At 39.3% G+C, this 21,837-nt stretch overlaps 1 protein-coding gene across 1 annotated transcript; it reads left to right on the top strand.

Moving 5' to 3' along the window:
* The first annotated feature begins 4,470 nt into the window (after positions 1 to 4,470).
* LOC139742964 (TBC1 domain family member 22B-like) lies at positions 4,471 to 20,788 on the top strand. The gene is made up of 11 exons (XM_071653472.1): positions 4,471 to 4,652; positions 8,362 to 8,720; positions 9,265 to 9,486; positions 10,700 to 10,770; positions 12,485 to 12,613; positions 13,131 to 13,196; positions 14,140 to 14,254; positions 16,018 to 16,215; positions 17,470 to 17,597; positions 19,218 to 19,313; positions 20,245 to 20,788. The coding sequence occupies exons 1-11, from the start codon at positions 4,534 to 4,536 to the stop codon at positions 20,383 to 20,385; spliced, it is 1,644 nt and encodes a 547-aa protein (XP_071509573.1). The 5' UTR covers positions 4,471 to 4,533; the 3' UTR covers positions 20,386 to 20,788.
* The last annotated feature ends 1,049 nt before the right edge of the window (positions 20,789 to 21,837 follow it).

The following is a 21,837-nucleotide window of genomic DNA, read 5'->3' as shown; positions in this document are numbered from 1 at the left end:
GAGCAAGAAGGTGTTGGACTGAGTCTACATTATTTGTTAAAGGACAAGTTCACCTTCATAAACATAAGGATTGAGAGAATGTAGCAATATTAGTAGAACACATCATTGAAAGTTTGAGGAAAATCAGACAATCCGTTCAAAAGTTATGAATTTTTGAAGTTTTTGTGCAGTACCCGCTGGATGAGAAGACTACTGCAGTGTATGAATAACTTAGATGTCACATGCGTACAACAATATAAGGAAAATATAAAGAGAATTTCACAAAATTCCATCTTTTGAAAAAAAGTACAAATTCCCCTGACTCGTTACCGATAAATGTTATGGGTAATATTATTCCCCCTGCCTTTAGAAAGAGGCAAGTCAATTGCTCTTTTATTATGCGAAAAAAGTGAGAATATGTTGAATTTTCTTTTATATTTTCTTTATACTGTTGTACGCATATATGACTCACAAGCTGTAGTAGTCTCCTCATCCAGCGGTTCCAACACAAAAATTTAAAAAATTCATAACTTTTGCATCGATTGTCCAATTTTCCTCAAACTTTCACTAATGTGTTCTACTAATATTGTGGCATTTTCTCAATCCTTATGTTTATGAAAGTGAACTTGTCCTTTAAAGACTGAAATCAAACGAACGGACGGGTATTGATATCAATACAATATACGATAGGCCTATGATACAATTCAACACACTTAATGCAACATAATAACCCGGCAGCAACATGACAACAAAACACAACAGTGTAAGTGTACATGTATTACTCTGTGGGAGAATGGTATGAGGTAACGACATCATTATACGTCACCGTGATCCATCAATATTCGTGGTTTCGAATATGCTGTTTCGCAGAATCGTATAAAACCTTAACATTCTGAAAATAAATATGATATATGCGATTTTGATGATCCTTCTTCCATTTTGTTTCTTTGAGTATACGATATGTATGATTATTTTTCTGAAGTCAATCACGATACGTTTTGAGTTTTTAAAGCCGGATCTTGATTTAGATATTTTTTTCAGCTTTCCACCTTTTTTTTTTCTTTGTGAGATAATGAGAAACCTCTTATTAAGTATAACACACATAATTCCAAGAGGAGTTCAAATTCATTTGATGAAAAATTAGTGGCTGAGATATCCCCCCCCCCCCCCAAAAGAGGTCCTATAATGGGACCCATCATCTTTTGTCCGGACCACTTTGTTTCACTTTGTTTTTGGATATCACAGCCATTTCAAAACCAATTTTCATGAAATAAACTTGGAATTCCTCTTTGAATAATATACGCTTTTTAATATTTCGTTTCTAATTATCTAATCTCGCAAAAGTTAAAATCTGAATCCCAATCTCCGAGTCAACCAATACCATCCCTTTAAGTAATATGATCGTTAGATATAATTCTTTACAGATAAACTGCATTCATTATAACAGAACAAGTAATATCTCTGTAAAATATTATCAAAACTATCACATTTCAGTATAATAAATGGTTTGATCATTTCCTTTGTTTTTCAGCGGATTCAATCTCAAATATCTCAAGTTGATAAGAATGTATATTATACATGGTTTTGCATTTAAACTCTTACCACGTATAGAGTTACTGTAAACTGAATAACATCAGATCCCGGCCATCCCTTGAGGGCCAATTTAAACTACCGCATCGAACTCTTACAATAGAGCCATCCATCCGTCTGAATGATTTGTATAGCGCATCAGGGTACATGGGCATGCAGGGGATAATACATGCATGCTCAAAGTGATTTCCTCATTCTTTGCTCTTTGTTCTCTGTCTGTCTGTCTGTCTGTCAGTGTCTGTCTATCCCTCTCTATATCTCTCTATCTGTCTGTCTCTCTGTCTGTTTTCCCGGAGGAAGAGTGGTGCTATGCAGGGAGCCTCGAAGATTTCATTACAGCTTTCACGACTATGATGAACGGTTAAAGGTATATATTTACCTGGGAGCATATAATTTCAAAAAATGTTCGAGATATCATATGCATTTGATGCATAGTGTAATTCAGCTGTATCACAAAACATCTAACCATGTAAAAATTTTGCAGTAAAGCCTGAAATATAAGGAGATATCACTCTTTTTCACAATAAACCATAACTGTAGACGGTTTAATTCAGAAACATTTTATTATCATAACTATATTGTTGACATTATATATTTAGCAATAAATTATTTGACATTACTTATACTGATTCAAACATTGGTTGTTTCTATCCCTAATTCACAACTGATTTAGAATTATATTTCGAAGCCCTAATGCTGGGTTTTTGTTTCATCTGCAAATGGTAAATAATTGTTAGCTCCTTCCTCATGATTCTCATTATTGTTATAATTCTAAATGGAGAAGGCGATATGTGCACCATTACTGTGCCGTTTATAAATTTAATGTGTCAAGAGGGGTAGTGATAATACACTTAAAACACATGGGCGATTGCGATCAGGTATTTATAAATCAATATCATGATGGATATAGATTTTTACACAGCGGCATGCATGATGAATGGCGTGGGTTTGACAAGCCTTCCTTGGTGTATCGTGATGGGATATAACGTATGTTACAATCTATTTTAATCCCATGTGTGAGAGTAAAGACAAAGAGTCCCATAAGGCCTATACCGCTAATCTTCTTGACGTAGTTAGCAAATCCCCTAATCTCATTAATCTCCCCGTAGAGCTTTAAAAAATGCTATATGGGCGAGGGCACCACTAAGATTACACTGTAAAAACATCGGTGTTAGATTTAACACCATGGGTGTTAAATCTAACACCGATCAAACTTCAATAGAGGACCACACCCACAGGTGTTAAAAATGCACTGTGATGGTGTTGAAAAGTGTTCACCTGACACTTCGTGGTGTTAATTTGACACTGTACCTGGTGTTATTTTGACACTGTACTGGTGTTAATTCAAAAAATGACACCACATGGTGTTGATTTGATATTTGTTGGTGTTAATATCAATGGTTTAACACCCGTCCAGCTTCAATAAGAGACCACACCAGCTGGTGTTACTTTGGTGTAAATTTATTTTCACATTTTTTCAAAAATCTAGTATTTTAATGTAAAATTCTTGATCGTCTTGTTTAAATAAAAAATCAACAAGAAGTGCAGTTACTAAGAAACTCTTCCAAAAACAGTTTAAAATTTGGAAATGACACCCGGAGGTGTTAATTTAACACCATAAATGAGCACCAAAAATTTAACACCAGCTCGGTGTTCACTATTTAACACCAGCTCGGTGTTTACTATTTAACACCGGACTTTTTGCAGTGTAACCCCAAATACGACTGCCTTGATATCCTATAGTAACTATAAAGCTGTGTTAATAGTACATTAAGGTATATCATGAACATAATACAAGATTAGTGTATGAATATGGTTATGTATAATCATGATTGCCTGTAGGCCCCCTATAATTGCATCAATGTATATGTATACAAGTGTAATTTATTCATTTTGAAATTGTGTACACTATGTGTCACTTAGTTTACTTACATGATAACTGTATTATGGTTTTATATTTTAATTGAAGTATATGCTTGATCGTTATTATATATGACTATTAATGTTTTGTTATTACAAAATGGAAATGAAGAAAATTCTGCAATTCAGCCATCTGGCTGCCAATGAATTTTCAGTAAACCATAACTACTACTACTACTCCAACAATCTCAAACAAAGAAAGTACCATTCATTTTTAAGACGCAAATTGTTGAAGAAACGGTACTTCATCGATATCATGATGATTATGTAATCAAAACAATGTTCGATGTCACAAACCACAATATGTATAAATAGAAACGTTATTTGTTTGAATACCCATATTTTCAATCTGTTTTTATCAAACACCATAAGATATTATTAAAAGCATGTACATAATGTCAGGACTGGACAAGTACAATGCTGTAAAAGAGAAATATCGTCCTCAAAAACAATAACGCGTATATTGATGTTTAAGAGAAATTATAAGAAAATGTTGATGTTAATTTTATTTTCTGCAAACTCAAGTTCACGGAAATTCGTGTGAATTACGGTGCAAGTGTGCATTTAAAGCATTCTGATTCCGCTTGTCATGTTCACTGCATTTTTTTTTTCACTGCAGTATTTATATGGTTTTGTGGTTCGGTTTACTGGGGAGGTGGTACCACCAGGGAGGTGGTCCACCTCTCTGGTACCACGGAGGTTCTGTCAGGGAGGTGGTAGAGCCCTGCAACCCATTACTAGTAAGTCGTAAAGGGCAGGTGATAGATTTCTGTCCAGTCGTTTGTAGTGAATAGACGTACATGACGGTTCGTGTGGAGGTACAATAAGTATGAATGCTATAACAAACGACTGAGATAGGTCCATTCTGACAATTTACATCGGCCCATGATTTCGCTACGTAGCACACTCGCATAGAAAGAGTCTTTTATGGTGAGCTGAAGTGGATTGTCCAGTGGTACTGATGGTCCTATGTGTATTCCGTCGGCTTCACCGTAAAGGAAACTGAGATTTGCATTATATTTCCAACATCGTGAGATTTTCGCTATGGCAGCGGCAGGAGGGAAGCCTGGCGTTGCTACTGCTGTCAATGCAGGCTACGGCTCACAAATTGAAGGGAAAAAGACATCTTACTGGAAGAAGAATTCGAGTAAAGTTCCCGGAAGGTAAGCAAACTGTAGTGTAGACGTAGTGTAGGCAGAAGGCGCAGGTTCCCATTCATTGCATTTCACGGGATTGCAGTCGTGCAGTGAATGTTATTGGTTGGCTATCACGGCTATGAATGTTGATATTCGATAAGCTGGTCACTGACTTGTTCACTGTCACTGCTCACTAGTGTCAGCCTACTAAAAATCGTTTGGCTGTTAACGCATGTCTATTACCGATAGACATGTCCTGATATCAAGATATCTACATTTATCGACAAAAATGCACTGGGACAAAGCTAATTACACGCAGCCGCTGTCGCGAAGTGACAGCGGCTGCACGTCTACCCTCTTGTAGACGTCATTTTCAGCGGTGGGTGTACGTTTCCTTCATGAATATCTCTATTTATTGTAGAAAACTAAAATATAAGGAATCCCCATAGTCTATGATATTCATTCAATAATCGGTAGATCTCTACGCGATTTTTAAAAAAATTATGTCAAAAACCCACCGAAATCCGTGATTAAAATCAGGTCTGTAAGTGTAAGCTTCCGTATTGCTGCACTCCTCATCTTCTGCGTGTTATTTGAATGGCAATCACTCTCGTATACTACAACGTAGCGAGTCGGAAAAGTTCATATGACCTAGTCGGGGCAGAAGTGATGACCTTGTCGGAGCGAAGTGACGCAGCAAAGGTCAGATCATGAGAGCAGCACACGTGGAAAAACATGTACGTAGCACTCTAGCAGACGACAAGCTTTACGTAACACACAAAACGCACGGGCGTACTTAAAATGTTACCACGGTGCTTCCGGTTGAGTGTTCGTGGTAGTTCGTTGATTTTGTGAATCATCGCACTATCTACTCCGAAAAATTAAACAATAAGGTCTGGATACCAACAAAACACCAAATTCAACTCAACCATCAGCAAAATACGATGTAGGTGAGTGGTAAAAATCATCTTACTGTTAAAATCAAACAAAATAAAAGACATTTTATGTGATTTTGCCGTCAAAAGCGACAATCGTTTACAACGTTTAAACACTAGTATATGTCAGACTGCTGTGCGAAGCACAGCGGTCTGGTCAGGCTAGGACAAAGCCTAACATTAACGCAGTAATTTAACGGTGTTAACAATCATTAAACAGCTAACAACAGTTTCGTCTATAATTTAAATTCATTAAAATGTGCAATTGCTATTGTATTATTCCAACACATTACTGTAGGTAGACGTCTACAAGCACTGAATATGGAATTGGAAATAATCATCTAATAAAAAAGTTTAATGGAATGTAGACTGGACAGCTGTATCGCGTCGTATGGATCTCACAACACGTTTTCAGTCCCTCTGGCTGGACCTCCGCTCTGGCTGTAGTGTAGACATTCTACAGCTTGACTAAATTATAAGATCAGTCTGTATCTTGTCGTCGGGGATATGTTCCGCGGAGACTATGTCTGACCTAACGGAATCCCCTCCCGAGAGCCGTAAATGTCAAAAAATGATAAATATTAAAAGGCTCCTCCAGACAGACAGACATTTCTGTCTAGCGTACAGTGTATAGCCTATAGGCATGACAAATGTACCACTCAGAGTTTATTGCTAGACATTCACCACTAAATTTTGCTTTATCACAGATATTTGTCTGTAACAGGCCTCGAATTAACCGACGGCCACCGACGGCCATGGCCGTCGGTGCCCCTCTCGTTGGCCGCAATGCCTTTTGTTTTTTGATCAAAGTTACGGCCAAAAGAAATGTGCCCTTTTTCTTGGGGCCGTGGTGCCCTTTTAGAATGAAAGTTATTATCTATGACGTATGATATGCCCTTTCTCAAAGTCTCTTTAATAAGCTTGAACAACTTTCCTGATCTCAAATATCATACCTTCACTGTTCACTCGCGTCCCGATATATCTGATTCAAACTCAAAGTATCTTTCCGAGATACGAGACGATGTGTACGTACATGTACGCCCGACCGGCTTTTACCGTCCCGACTGCCTCCACTTCCGCAGCGCAGCGGCCGCGAGTATATGTACTAGCTAGGCAGCGCATATTCAGATAGAGTAGTAAAGAGTGAACTCCAAGTTCACCAAGAAAAAAGAAAAATCCCACGATGCCAAGGTGTGCCAGACTGGGGAATGGGGAGGGGTGGAGAGAGAGAGAGAGACCAATCAACAGAAGAAACCGCGCGTACTGGCGCATTCTTGGAGGTCATGAACTGTCTGTCACAGACTAATCATAGCAATCTACACGCGCACGCAAATTCCTTTGCCTTGTGGTTTTGCCAGCCAGCTGTCAGAATGTGCTTTGAAGTTTCACGGCAGCCTGACTGACTTAAGTGCCCTGGCCTCTTGGAAAAAGTGCCCTTTTCTAAATGGCCTTGCCCCTCCAAAATCCTATTTCGAGGCCTGCTGTAAGCTTAAAGGTTGACACTACACTGCTACAGTCTTGTTGGCATTAACCATGGTCTGTGTCATGACAGCATTGACTGCACCGTCATCGGTTGGTTAACACATGCCATGTGTGTACGTTGTCACTTGTGGCAACCGTAACCCCATACTGTGTACACTACACTGTAGTGGAAAGACAGTTTGCAGAAATAGCAATGACACATTTACATGATTTGGCCATCTTTTCAAACTGCAAGTAGTAAATTTGCTGGCTGGATGTAAATATGTACTCATCAGACAGTGCATTTATTTATTTGTTTGTTTATTTTTTAACTCGCTGCATGGCAAGCAACTCATGACATGACTGCTTACATGTAAGGCTACAAATGTTTTATGACCTGTCAGGGTGCTACATAACTTTTTTTTTTTTTTTTTTTTTCCAAGCAAGCAGATTTCAAATTTGTTGCAGAACACTTGCCCAAACATGAATTTTAGTCATTTTTACATGCCCAAAAAGAAAGTCAAGAAATATTAAAGAAAATGATATAGAAAATCACTTGTAAGTCAAGAGCTTAATAAAAAACATTAGGCCTAATCATTTGAACAAACAGCAGATACATTGATTTGCATGCTTTTAAACACATTGGAATAACAAACTTAGTTTGATCAAGTGTTGGTTTTGCATTGCATTGGGACTTCTTCATATGTACATTTTTAAGTGTTGGAAAGTTGCTGAAATGAAATTAAAGTTGTTGCATCACTAAGCAGTCATTATATGTGCTTCTGTATGGTTGACTTCGTTGGTTTGTGGGAGGGGGGGAAGAACAGAAAAAAAACACATTTGCTTGCCCAATTTGGGCAAGCATTTTTCCTCATTGTTCTAAAACACTTGCCCAACTTTGATTTCACTTGCCCCGGGCTATCGGGCAAGTATTTATGTCACACCTTGCCTATGCATGCAAGTTTAGGAAGTGGACTTGGGAAATCAGGTGCCTATTGAGATGATATGAGTGCAGCAAAAGAGCAAAATAATTCTTTCATGATAGAATTATCCAGAGTGATAGCACATGTACATTACTGCGACTTTCGGATCCTTTTGTTGTGGCAGGTCACAAATAAGTGCATGATTGTTGGAATACCTTGCTTTTTACCACATAGTACAAAACAGACCAAAGTGATGCAAAAGAAGGAGAAACTTGAGATGATTTAGGAAATTATTTTTTTTTTAAAGATAAATCCATATTAATCATTTATTTTTGATGTAGTGTTAAAGTTTTGAAAGTAGTCATCTGCCTGTGACAGGCCATGACTGTGATACTCTCTCGATTGTTGCCATGACAGCATAAAGCCAGTCCATTCCAAGTCTCCTCAAGTGGACGTCATACAGCAGCAACCAAAGGGGCGCCACTCCCCCAGCAAGTCCAAACACAAGAAGGACTCCTTTGCTGACTTTGACGACAGTACTTCGGATGCCTGGGAAGTGAATGATGACGAACTCATGTTTTTGACCACGAGAAAACTGTCGCTCGAAGCGCAAATGTCTTCAATGGGACAGGCGCCAGCGCAGGACTCGAGAGGTCAGAGGTCGAGATTGTCGTCGGACAGTAGGGCTTCACAGGAACGCTCAGAGGAAAGCGACGCCACAGTTACAAAGGGAGAAGCGCTGAAGATAAACGTGCCTTCATCACAAAACACTCAAGGTATGAAAATAGTTGTAATTTTTACTGCCTTGGAAGCTTTAAGTGTAATAAACAAATCAGTCATTGAGAGTAGCTTAGTGATGGTATCTTCCTAAACAGTAGTAAGTACCTTTCTGTTAGACTTACGAATGATTTTCACTTTGCTATCAAAGATGTGCTTTCCCACAATAGGTGAAGTGATGAATTGTTAAAATTATGGTCATATCTCTTCAAACATGGCTATGTACCATATTGTATGTACACCTATGTGATTGTAAAAAGTCCAGGGTTATTTTACTTACCAACTGTATTTCTTTAACAAATGTCAAGTTCTATGCAGTCAGTAGTCAAGGGATCCATTTATCCTTGCTCTCCAACGTTGCATTTTGTTCAGTGAGTCTATGTGTGTGTGTGTGTGTGTGTGTGTAGGTAGGTTAATGCTTGATTCTACCAATGTAGTTGACAACATAAAAAAAGTTTCTTGATGTTCTTCTGTAAAATGAAGGCACACTACAGGCATGATATGACATTTTGCTTGAGTATATATTGTGTTTTTACTTCACAGAGCCACATTCACCAGGCAGGCCAGAGTTAATAGCTGCAGAACGATCATCCCAACAATTCTCCACGGCAGCGCAGCACACGAGCGGATCGCATCTTGACACCCTCGAGGCTCCGCGGCCGTCCACCCCCATCCGCGTCTCCACAGAAGCGGTGCCAACAGACAGGCAGGATGAAAAGACTGCCAAGTTCTGGGCTGTCCTGTCAGCACCAAACATGGAAATGGGTAACTGCCCTTAAAGTGTTATGATTGATTTTGAAATTGAACTCTTTGATATGTTAACGGCTGATTTACTGTGCTATAAGCCGTATTGCAAACAAGGATACATTACTAATAATCAAATATGACCTGTCATTAAGAAAACCTGCTGAAGTGGTTGGACACTCACAGAAACTTTTGTGATTTTGATAATATCAGTATCATGTAGACTTTCAAAGCTTTCCAATGATATAAAATTTGGCGAACTTCCATTTCCAATAGCCTATCACAGTAATGAAAAAATAGCAAGGTACATTTCTCTTTTTATTTTCTATATTTTTTTTTAATGAAATAGAGATGAAATCAGTTAGATGTTGTCCAGCTTGCTGGAGGCATTTAAGCTCGCATTTATAAAGGGAGACATTGTAGCGAGCTACATAGAAACTTGATACATTTTCAGTACGAAAATGTTGTGAGACATTGAACTTCAGACAGGATGTAGTCTAGCCAGATCACCCTTTTACAGTTTTCTTAACAACATGTTCTCTATCAGGTAATACGTGGAAAAAATCACAATATGTAGAAATGTTACATGGCTCTCTTTTGCAATTCTCACCAAGTTCAATACAGTTTCATCTTTGAATGCAATGCGAAGTCAGGAACTTTTGATGCAAAAAAATGATCTTCTATATTGCTTTAGACATTATATTTAGGATGCTTTAGTCATCATGACATGTAAAGCTCTGTACAATTCACATTCTGTATACGCCATATATTTAGCAAGTCTAAATTTTTGCGAATCGGGACTTCCCGATGATTTCGCCAGTGGGTAAATATGCAAGCGTGGGGTACAGTACTAAACAGAGAAATGTATAGATTTGTACGTGCACGTCACATTCATCTCGGGATCAGAGTCAATATTTTTGTGTGTTTTTAAATTCACGAATAGCATCTGACTCGCAAAATTCAAAAAAATAAAAACCTTGCAAAATATTTGGCGTATACAGCAAGATGCCGTATAAGATGACATATATTTGTGGTACCTTTCTAAAAATCATGATGCTGTTTTAGGTCGTTTTATCGAACATCGCTGTGCATCTGTTTTTGCTGTACATACCTTTAAGTACATGGAGTGATTCCCCCTATGGTGGGCAGAGTAAAAACATTGTGACTGACATCTTAAAGGAATAACCAATTATGAATGCTGTGAAACACTAGTGTGCTGTCTGTATTTCCGCAGAGACGTTAAGAAAACACAGCTGGGCTGGTATACCGAAGACAGTACGTCCAACAGCCTGGAAGGTCCTATCAGTAAGTACTGTTGGAGACATTGCTTAACATTGTGGGAGCTCAATTGTAAAAATTGTCCAACTTTGCCAACTGAGCTATCTAATGATGTTTATGTGGAGCTCTTAATCATGCAGAAATGTTGACAGTTATGATGTCACTATCAAGAAATATATGATTAAAGGAGGATTAACCTCAGAGAAAAAAAAATCACTATGTTTCTAGGGCTTTAATTTGATATGAGCATGGAGTCATTATCTGCTTCTGAGGTCACATCTGCACTATCTGGTGGTTGTGAGCAGTGGTGATACTCATGGTACTGTTAAACCATAAAGCTACTACCTCCATGGTTAAATTGAACCAGAATTCTCGGTATCGCCAATGCGCAGAAAACTTCTGTGCACGCTGAAGAGCTCTGTCACAGATGCACTGTGGGATTCCTTGGTGCCCTTGTTCGCTTCCGGTTGTCTCACGCGAGTCGCAGTTCCCATACAATGCAATGGAGTTCTTTGTCTGCTTTTTCGTTGTTAGCCCTTTTTTTCTTGGCTATAATTCAGCTTAAAAGAGTTGAAAGTGTCTAAGCTTTACTGATTTGCAGTCACTAGAGTCATGGTTCACTGCTGCAAGGCTTCAATGTGCTGGTCACATGATGGAAAGTGAAGAAATCTTCAAAAAAAAATACCTCTGGATAAAAACAGAGCGTGATTTGAGTGCATGTGCAGCCAAAACCGGGGCAAGTTTGTCCCATGAGCTATCCCATAATGCATCTAAAACGCTGCTCTGCGCACGGCACCTACGTATTAGCGATAATGAGAATTGTTATGAAAGCTAGGGACTAGTGCCTTCTTGTAAATCCCTTTGAAACGTCACCCCTACAGATGTGCCTGTAGCCTTTTGTCAAGGCCCTCTCGCTGTATGGTGAAGAGAGCCCAGCTGAGTGGGGTTGCGCGAGGGCCTTTTGAGATCTGCTTCGCATCCTTTTGTTAGCCCTTTGAATTACCGACTTTTGCTCCCCGATTTCGGGAGCAAAAGTTGACCAATCAGCGTGTGCGTCTGCTTGAACCCGATTTGAATGGAGCGAATGCACGCCGCTGACCTCACGGAACTCTACACACAGAGTGCGTAGAGTTCTGTGGCAGACCTCTGCGGGTGGTCAGTGATGCATGCGAACAGGCATGACAACACACCAAGACTGAGGATTCGGGGAGCGCGCCATTCCATTGGTTGACCGCAACCGGTAAAATGTGTATTCAGAAGGGTTCACGTGTCATGAATAATAATGTGTGAAGCAGATCTGAAAAGGCCCTCGCGCTGGCGCGCTCGGCTGGGCTCGCTTCACTCGCCCATTACAGCGAGAGGGCCTTGACAAAAGGCTAATGTGCCAGTTGATTCAAGTATTAAGTTTGAGCAGGAGCAAAGCAGGAGACGGAAAGGTGTGGAGCTTCAGTGTGCCAGATGTTTAATGAAGTGTCAGAAAAGAAAACATATACATGTGGGCCAGAGAGTGGACATGCCTTACAACCTACAGTTGTAAATAAATAAGCACTTTGATTACAGGTACTTCTTTTGTTTATCATCCTTGACTGGCAATGCATCAAGCAATACAGTAAAGCAGCCACAGTACTGGTGGAAGTAGAAGCCCTATGATTGCATTGTTTATTTTTGTCATCATTTTTGTTTTATTTGTGGCCTACTTCTATGTTATGCTGTGTGTCTTTATCTCCTCCTTTCTCTACAGGGGTACCTACCAGCCAATATAGAGCGTAGACAATCCACGTTAGATAGAAAACGCGAAGAGTACTTTGGCTTTGTAGATCAGTACTACGAGACCAGGCATGATGCCCAACACAAAAATATGTTCCACCAGGTATTTTGATGTTCATCATTTTGTTGTTGGTTGTTGTTGTTGTCGTTGAAGCATGTGTTCAATTCTCTCCCATGCCTGTTGCCAATTTGCAGGAAGAATGAAGAGAGACGCTGTGATTTTACATTAGCTACACATTATTGGTGTTTGTACTAACTACTGTTGTTTAAGAGGTTTATAAACAAAAAAGAAAGATACAAATGCTGAGTTAAGTTGTAGTATTGAAGCTTTTTTGATGGACCTTTATTGAATTTATTCTAGATATTTGTAAGATAAGTGTCAACCGTAATCAATATTGCCAATGCAGATATCAATCACTAAGTAGTAATGATATTGTGAAGTGACAGTAAATTTTGGGGATGCATCACAAGTGTGTTTGCCAATTCTTCTCTAACCCTTTCTGTGCTAGGGACTTTGGAAAGTGTGTACAATGCAATGTAGTTTTCTTTGCCATTTGGTACTCAAAGGGTTAAAAGTGTATTTTATTAAGATTTGAATGTATCATTTTCCTTTCTTTCAGATTCATATTGACATTCCAAGGACCAACCCCTTAATACCATTGTTTCAAGAACCAGTTGTTCAAGTGGTGAGTTCATTATCAAATGTATAGCCATACATTCATAAAATCATGTAATTGTACAAATGAAAGACACCAGCACTGACAAAAATGAAAACTGAAAGATTTTGTGTAAACAAGTATGTCTGCAATAGGGCACATCCAGTAAAAACACTGATTTACATATTATTTCCTTTTTATGCATTTGTGTATTTATTTGTTTATTCATTCATTCATTTCTCTTTTTTTTTTTGGAGGGGGAAGGGTACTATTGTACTTCTTTTTTCTTTTTTTTTGCTATTTGAAATGTAGATGTGAGCAAGGCATAGGTCTTGAGTACAATGTTTCTAGTGATAAAGTCACTCTGAATCTACACTGTACATGCCCTGTTAATATTTTGAAAAGTTTTGAAAGTTTGAAGTGATTGAAATAAGCATTCGCAGTCGCTGCAGTTTCTATACTGCATGTGATGTGCTCGTCTGTATCTGGATGGGGGTGGGGCAAAGAAAAAGAAAAACAATAAAGCAGCCACACACAGTTTTCTAGGCAGTGTGAAAGTTTGCAGGACCTAGCTTTCATTCGAACACTTATTCCAGGTCATACAGTAAATGCTGTGTACGGTCATAAATTGTTGGCATAAAATCTTAAACTCAAAGTCCTTTTGAATATGCCGTATCTGTGTATGGTAGCTTCATGCATTGCTTTTGGTAATGCATTATGTTACCATTTCTATTCTTGATGACATTTCTGCATCAACACAAATCTTGGGGACTGATTAGATTATCATATACCTGGAAATGAGAATCGTAAAATGAGAGTTAGTTATGAGAAAATGAGTCTTGAAATGCTGTCATTGTGAAACAATGTACCACGGTGTATTGTGTTACATGGTTGATAATCACCAACCATGGACAGAATTTGAATCATTCTCTAGAGGTGAAGACTGAATTCAGCTCTTTTCTTGACTATTCAGATATTTGAGAGGATACTCTACATATGGGCCCTGAAGCATCCCGCCAGCGGATACGTCCAGGGCATCAACGACCTTGTCACGCCCTTCTTTGTGGTATTCTTGTCAGAGCACATTGGTGAGTATCAAAAAGCACCCCAAATATTGCCACATGTCTCCAGATGTTACAATGCATTGTGGGAACATGACGATAGCATAAATGCTCTGCTATGAAATGTCTAACACTGTCATTTCTCGAGTATGAATGCAACAGCTGCTTTTCTATTTTTGGCACTCACATTGCAAGCTGGTAGATTTGTGTTGAAACCGCATTGCCAGCTATTCAGAAAGAATGTTGTTGCAGGCTCTCTGCACACAAAGCTGTTATGTTTGTAGCCTAACCTGGAGTTGCATATAAAGGGGATACAGCCTGACTTTGTAGTATGTCTACTGTTGTATGAGGGTGGCAGAAGCCTAACCACAAATACAAAATTGCACAACCCATGCAGGTACAGTGGACTCCCGTTATAATGAAGTCCTTGGGACCGGCAGTTTTCTTTCATTATATCGAAATTTTGTTATAACCGAACAAATACACAATGAAAGACATAGGGCGGATAACGTTCCGGCCTGAATTTTTACTTTGTTGTAACCGGAATTTCATTATAACCGTGTTTGTCATAACGGGAGTGTACTGTACTCAGTACTGCAGTAATGCACAGCCAGTGTTTCACCATGCTACTAGCAGTCATGCTCTGAAGATGCGACCCAAAGGTGAACCTTGGCAGACCATCATTCATTAGCAACAGCTGCATTCCAGTTTAATTCCTCTGCTCAATACTGTATACGCATATATTTAGCGAGTCCAATTTTGCACAAATCAGGACTTCCCCAAAATTTTGTGAGTGGTAAAATTTTACGATCATGGAGTGCAGTAATGAACAGAGAAATGCACATTGCATTCACATTGGGATCAGAGGTAATATTTTTAACATGATAAATTCGTGATTAGCAACCTTGTTTGTAAAGGTGTACGAGGAAGCAGTTATTAAGGTCCTGTTTACCTTTGGGAGCAGTGATTTAAAAAATGTTCAAGATATCACTTTTGATGATATGTGTAGGTCAGTTGTATCACAAAACATCCTACCATATAGAATTTTTGCAATGAAGCCTAAAATATCAGGAGATATCACTTTTTTTCTCATTAAACCATAACTGTAGGTAGTTTAGTCTGGAAACATTTTTATTATAACTATTGTTCACCTTTTGTACTGTATATTTAACAATGCTTAACGTCGATTAAACTAGTTCACATTTTTACATTGGTTGTTTGTATCCCTAACTCACATTTTAGAACTATTTTGAAGCACCAATTCTGGGTTTTTGTTTCATCTGCAAATGGTAAATTATGCCTTAAAAGCCTTACAATTGTGGCGAGTGGTTTGTGCGGCACGGAGACGAACGCAACATGCTGGCTCAATGGGTCAGCAAACAACACTTTAGACTACAAATCTCCTGACCCAAAATGGCTGCCCGAGCCACGAGAGCGTGCGAATGGACTCACACTCTCAGTGTGCATGCGCATGAAGAGAGGCCAAAAGAGCCACACGTCTTCTGGCCTCTCTCCTCCAATCACCGCAGCTCGCGGTCACAATGTTTATGTATAATGCGTACACACACACGCACACACACACACATGTCTCAGTGGCAGCATTGTCCCACATGTTTATGGATATAGCACCGAGTCTGGCATTGCGCAATTGCATGCACAAACTTCGATCATTCGGGAGATTACGAAATAACGCACCATTAGGGGTGACGATCGTCCGACTTTAAGACACACAAAGAGGGAATGAAGTTTGAATGTGTTGGTAAACTGCTCTATTGCTCAACATCCACCAGGTGGCCAAGACATCGAGACGGTGGAGAAGTACAAGGGCATCAACAGCCTGCCGAAGGAGACCCTGCGGGAGATCGAGGCAGACAGCTTCTGGTGTATGAGCAAGCTGCTGGACGGCATCCAAGACAACTACACCTTTGCACAGCCAGGCATTCAGCTGAAGGTGGCCCAACTCAAGGAGCTTATACAGAGGATAAATAGTGAGTACTGTGTCCGAATGAAATGGCACATATGCAATATAGTGACCAAAAGCAACAAAAATAATGATCCATTGTGGGTTTTGCAGTTGTGTGCTTCAAGTTGGCAATCAGACTTGATGAAAAAAAAAAAAGATAACTTAATCAGTGTGAAATAGAGTGTTTCTTGTTTTTCTCCATCTGGAATACTGCCCAACGTTCTGCACTGAACTAACTGATCAGGGGTCCATTTAATGAAGTCATCACATAAAAGTCCGTTAATACATTAAAGGGTGTGTACAGTTCTGGTCGAGGTGAAGATTTAGCTTTTAACGTTTTGTGAGATACTTAGAAACCACTCTATGAGATGTCAAAGAGCATGCGGTTCTAAAGGGTATCAAAAGTTTATTCGATGAAAATCGGTTTTGAAATGGCTGAGATATCCAAAAACAAGGTGAAACAAAGAGATACTAATAAAGTTGGGGCATGTCGCCTTTTATTATTAGCACTTTTTTGGATATCTCTGCCATTTGAAAACCAATTTTCATCAAATAAACGTTGAATCCTTCTTAAAAGTACATGTTCTTTCATATTTCATAAGAGGCTTTTCATTATCTCACTTAGGAATGTTCTAAACATGAATCCCTACCTCAACCAGTACTGTACAGTCCCTTTAATCTCAGAATGGCCAAAGTCACTCATGTATAGCTATGTGAGACTTTCAGAGAGAAGTAAAATTCATTTCATGAAGTCTCTCATAAGTGTGTCTTATGAACGAAAAGTCTCTCATCAGACTTTCATGAAGCAAACCCCAGGTGCCTTAATGCATGCATTGTGGGTATGTGGGTTGGACCACTTTGCTGGGTAATACATCCTGCTCTTTGTCATAAATGAATTAAGGGGAATCTTTGACGTGCATGGGTTGTGACTTTCTCACACGCGGGACCTCCATTTAATATCCTTTCCATAGGTACAGAGTGTATTGCCTCTTACTAGAGGAAACAACATACAAACACACAACATTGCTCAGCAAGACTCACTGGTCTTTGGACTCGAGCTTCGAACCCTAGTCAATTGATTCCAAGGCAGAAATGCTACCAACTGAGGCACCTCTCTGCCCATCTCAAGCAGCAGGCATTACTTAAACATTCTTTTTTTTTCAATAGTCTGAAATATCTCCTGGTCAAGTTTGTATGTTTTGTTTGTTCATCGATATAATGCTTTCTTTTGGTCTCTGCATCATATGTGGACCCCTCCCTGATGGACCCCGCCCTGTAGCACCCCTGCACAAGCATCTGATGGACAACCAGCTAGATTACCTCCAGTTTGCCTTCAGGTGGATGAACAACCTACTGATGAGGGAGTTCCCCCTCTCCTGCACAGTCCGCCTCTGGGACACGTACATGGTGAGTATTGGGGTCTTGCCTCAAGAAACGAACTCTGATCTATGCTCTGGTTGTTGGGATACAGATAGGTAGATAGAAGGATAGATATTTGAATGTCTGCACAAATGGATAGATGAAAGGGGTATATGAATAGACACACAAACGGATAGATGACAGGGGTATATGAATAGGTGCACAAACGGATAGATAACGAGGGTATATATGAATAGATGCACAAATGGATAGATGACAGGGGTATATGAATAGATGCACAAACGGATAGATGTTAGGGGTATATGAATAGATGCACAAACGGATAGATGACAGGGGTATATGAATAGATGCACAAACGGATAGATGTTAGGGGTATATGAATAGATGCACAAACGGATAGATGACAGGGGTATATGAATAGATGCACAAACGGATAGATGACAGGGGTATATGAATAGATGCACAAACGGATAGATGTTAGGGGTATATGAATAGATGCACAAACGGATAGATGACAGGGGTATATGAATAGATGCACAAACGGATAGATGACAGGGGTATATGAATAGATGCACAAACGGATAGATGACAGGGGTATATGAATAGATGCACAAACGGATAGATGTTAGGGGTATATGAATAGATGCACAAACGGATAGATGACAGGGGTATATGAATAGATGCACAAACGGATAGATGACAGGGGTATATGAATAGATGCACAAACGGATAGATGTTAGGGGTATATGAATAGATGCACAAACGGATAGATGACAGGGGTATATGAATAGATGCACAAACGGATAGATGACAGGGGTATATGAATAGATGCACAAACGGATAGATGTTAGGGGTATATGAATAGATGCACAAACGGATAGATGACAGGGGTATATGAATAGATGCACAAACGGATAGATGACAGGGGTATATGAATAGATGCACAAACGGATAGATGACAGGGGTATATGAATAGATGCACAAACGGATAGATGACAGGGGTATATGAATAGATGCACAAACGGATAGATGACAGGGGTACATGAATAGATGCACAAACAGATAGATGAAAGCAGTAGAGATATAGATGACTAGCCATAAGCTGTTGCTCCAAAATTTTGTGCCTTCTTGGGTTTTGAAGGATATGAATGTGCTCAGGATTGAATGAAGTGGATGGATATATGGATGGATGAATGAATGAGTGAATGAATGACATAGTTGAGTAAGAAGAATGAAAAAAAAAAAAGAGTAGACATAACAAAGGAACATAATTTGGGTACGAAACCATGTCAATTTACTGAAAAAAAAAATCTTGGCCAAATGGAAAAAAGAAATGGAGGGGCATTTTATAACAGAACACATTTATAGATGAGTGCATAGATATACCCAAAAAGGTGAATGACTTAACTTATGTCAACATCATCATAGAATATGTCACCATCATAATAGGATATATTCCTCAAAAAGTGTCTACAAAGCATGTACTACTTATATATGGGATGAATTGATTGCAATCATTTAATCTTTTGTTATTTAAATGAATCCTTCTGAAGGATGGAAGTACAAAGTTTATACAAAAATCAGTCACATTTATCAACTTTCTTCAAATACACAAATCATCATGGTTGTAATGATTTCTCATAACAGAGTGAACCAGAAGGCTTTGCAGTGTTCCATCTCTATGTGTGTGCTGCTCTTCTAGTCATGTTTGCTGGGAAGATCATGAGGGAGAGAGACTTTCAAGTAAGTCATCTGTCTGGGTCATGTGACCTCACTTTAATTGCCATGATTTGTTTTGTTCTTGTTATTCCTTTTCGTTCTTATTGCATTTTCAACTACGAGCAAGATTAATTGGCTTAAAGACCTAAAGACCCGTAGAGTGGGGGTTCATGGGTGGTTCAATTCATTCGCTGCCAATTGGGGTACTTACGAAAACTGCAAATGGCACCATTCAACGAACACATGCATTGAAGCATATGCTCATTGGTAACAGTCTACTCCAGTCGACATTCTGGCACTATATGTGTACTTACATAGAGATCAGTGATAAAGCTGTACTTAATTTGTTTTACACTGATTTTCGAGTATATCCAAACTTGGCCAGCCTTCCCATTCCATGAACCCCCACCTACAGGGTCTGCAAGGGTGAACACTTGCTCATAGATATGGGATTTTTAAAAAAAAAAATAGGAGAGAAAAAGATTAAGTTGTGATTGAAAATCTAACCTACCGACCATATTCAAATTTAAACAGGTTGGAACAGTATGGTGTTAAGTACTCAATCTTGAGATGTTCTTCGGGATCTAAAGATGGTGCAAGAAAAACAGCATTTTTTTTTTTTTCATGCTGGGTGAATGATTCAAGATCCAGTTGTACTTGTTAGACAATGAAGTTGCTGCTAGAGAATCTATACATCTTCTCGATACTTGTTTCCACAATCGTGACAGCTTTTGTTATTTTTAAGACTGCAATGATGTCAACAAGCTGAAGAACTTATTCTTCCATTCTCTGTCTAGCATCTCGGAAGAATTCTCCCATCCTGACAAACTGATAACTGGATGGTTTTGAATATTACCCAAGTGTTTGCATGTGCAGTTTTTTTCCACAGTCAAGTTTCATGCAGCAGGTTTATTATTCTTCCTCTTGTTTTCCTATGATTGCTGCTGCTACTCAGGGCACCATGCTGTTTCTCCAGAACTTGCCAACCAACAACTGGGGGAACAAGGACATCAGTCTCCTGGTGGCGGAGGCCTTCAAACTCAAGTACATGTTTGCCGACGCCCCGCGGCATCTCAACCAGCAGACGAAGCGGTGAGAGCGTCGCCCCATGCCATCCCCGTCCTTGCCACCAGAGTGTTCTGCACCGCACACGGGCGTTAATGAGCGTAAACGCACAACGGGCTCGTGGATAATCGGGAGCTCCTTTCTTTGCGACCGACCAGCGGTGATCGATGGCGTCATCTTGGCTCCCCCTACCAGCCTGCCAAATGCTGCCAAAAATAACCCAACCAAGATTCTCATGGGAATCAGTTGATTTTTACTCTCCACACTATTTTCGAGGAGGAAAAGTAATGATGAGATATGGATTTATTTGAAATTTCCTTTGATGGTACTTGAAGTAAACCAACATCCCTGTCAATTATGTATATCTTTCTAACATTAGGCGGTGTTGCGCTGCATTTTTTCAAAATAGCACAATAACTTGGATTGCTGGGACTGACCACAGAATATGATTCTTAAAGGGAGTGCTAGCCTGCACTGAAATATCATGCTGATTCGGAATGTGTTTATTTGGTACTACATGTGCATACCCCTGGTCTCACTTATGATACCCAGTATCCTTCACATAACAAGATATGTCCTCTTACACCCTGTTGTTTCCCTTGTTAGGGGTACAAATTTTACTCAAAGATGACAAATTTGATTTCTCTTGAACTCCAATGCACAACAAATCTCTTGTCCATGGTAGCTCTTGGAAAATTTGATGTTAATACTGTCAATTTATGACAGTTTTGCGGAAGTAATTTGACAGTTGTGCAGACAAAATGTGCAGGCTGGCCGTGCATGCGAGAAGTGCTGCACATGTAGGAAGTGCTGCACATGTGAAAAGCGTGTGCATGAATTATTGTGCGATTACATTGTGTGGGTGTTTCATTGCCAAAAATTGAACAAAATATGGCATTCATATGAAAAAATATTGCCCATGCATATGATTCGGATTGCATTTGGGATCTTGCCTTTTTGCGCAATTTTTGGTGCCAGCCTGATAAAAATGACACAAATATTGTTATCGCTTGATATTGGGCAGTGTCACACCACCCACTACCAGCAACCCAAGCCCACGCAGCACTCCTCCCAAACAGGCCTGGCTATTTATTATATTCAAATTCATGAATAGTTTTCCTTGGAGTAACTAGTAATAAGCAATTTCATCCATCTCTCTGTATGCAATACATTTCAATACCTGTCATCCAATTCTTGTGTATTTGTTGTTGCACTGTTAGGCAAGCTTCTGGCAAGCCTTCTGGTTGTCTGGAAAAAACCTTTCTTCTTTTTTTTCTTCTTTTTTTATAAGCCATTTATAAACCTGAATATGTAGATAAACTAATCTAATGCTGAAATTACAGATCCACAAACAAATAATTGACTAGTTTACTGACATACTCTGCAAGTTTAATGCATTCCCTCATGATAATCATTTCCCTCCGACAATCAGAAAGCTTGTCTGGAGCGCCGTTTCTTAACAAAGCCTCTCAAACTAGAGTTA

The sequence above is a fragment of the Diadema antillarum genome, unplaced genomic scaffold, assembly GCF_040938485.1.
Source record: "Diadema antillarum isolate AM-2024a unplaced genomic scaffold, OU_Dant_1.0 seq00001039_RagTag, whole genome shotgun sequence".
NCBI classification, from domain to species: Eukaryota; Metazoa; Echinodermata; class Echinoidea; order Diadematoida; family Diadematidae; genus Diadema; species Diadema antillarum.
Note: the sequence above shows the minus strand (reverse complement) of the source record. Positions and strands in the feature narration are given on the sequence as shown.

What these genes read in the sequence shown, in the direction of transcription:
- LOC139742964 (XM_071653472.1), top strand. Translation starts at nt 4,534, where the DNA reads ATGGCAGCGGCAGGAGGGAAGCCTGGCGTTGCTACTGCTGTCAATGCA. An exon ending in AGCACCAAACATGGAAATGG is followed by an intron (nt 9,487 to 10,699) that starts GTAACTGCCCTT and finishes GTATTTCCGCAG; the next exon opens with AGACGTTAAGAAAACACAGC. An exon ending in ACAAAAATATGTTCCACCAG is followed by an intron (nt 12,614 to 13,130) that starts GTATTTTGATGT and finishes CCTTTCTTTCAG; the next exon opens with ATTCATATTGACATTCCAAG.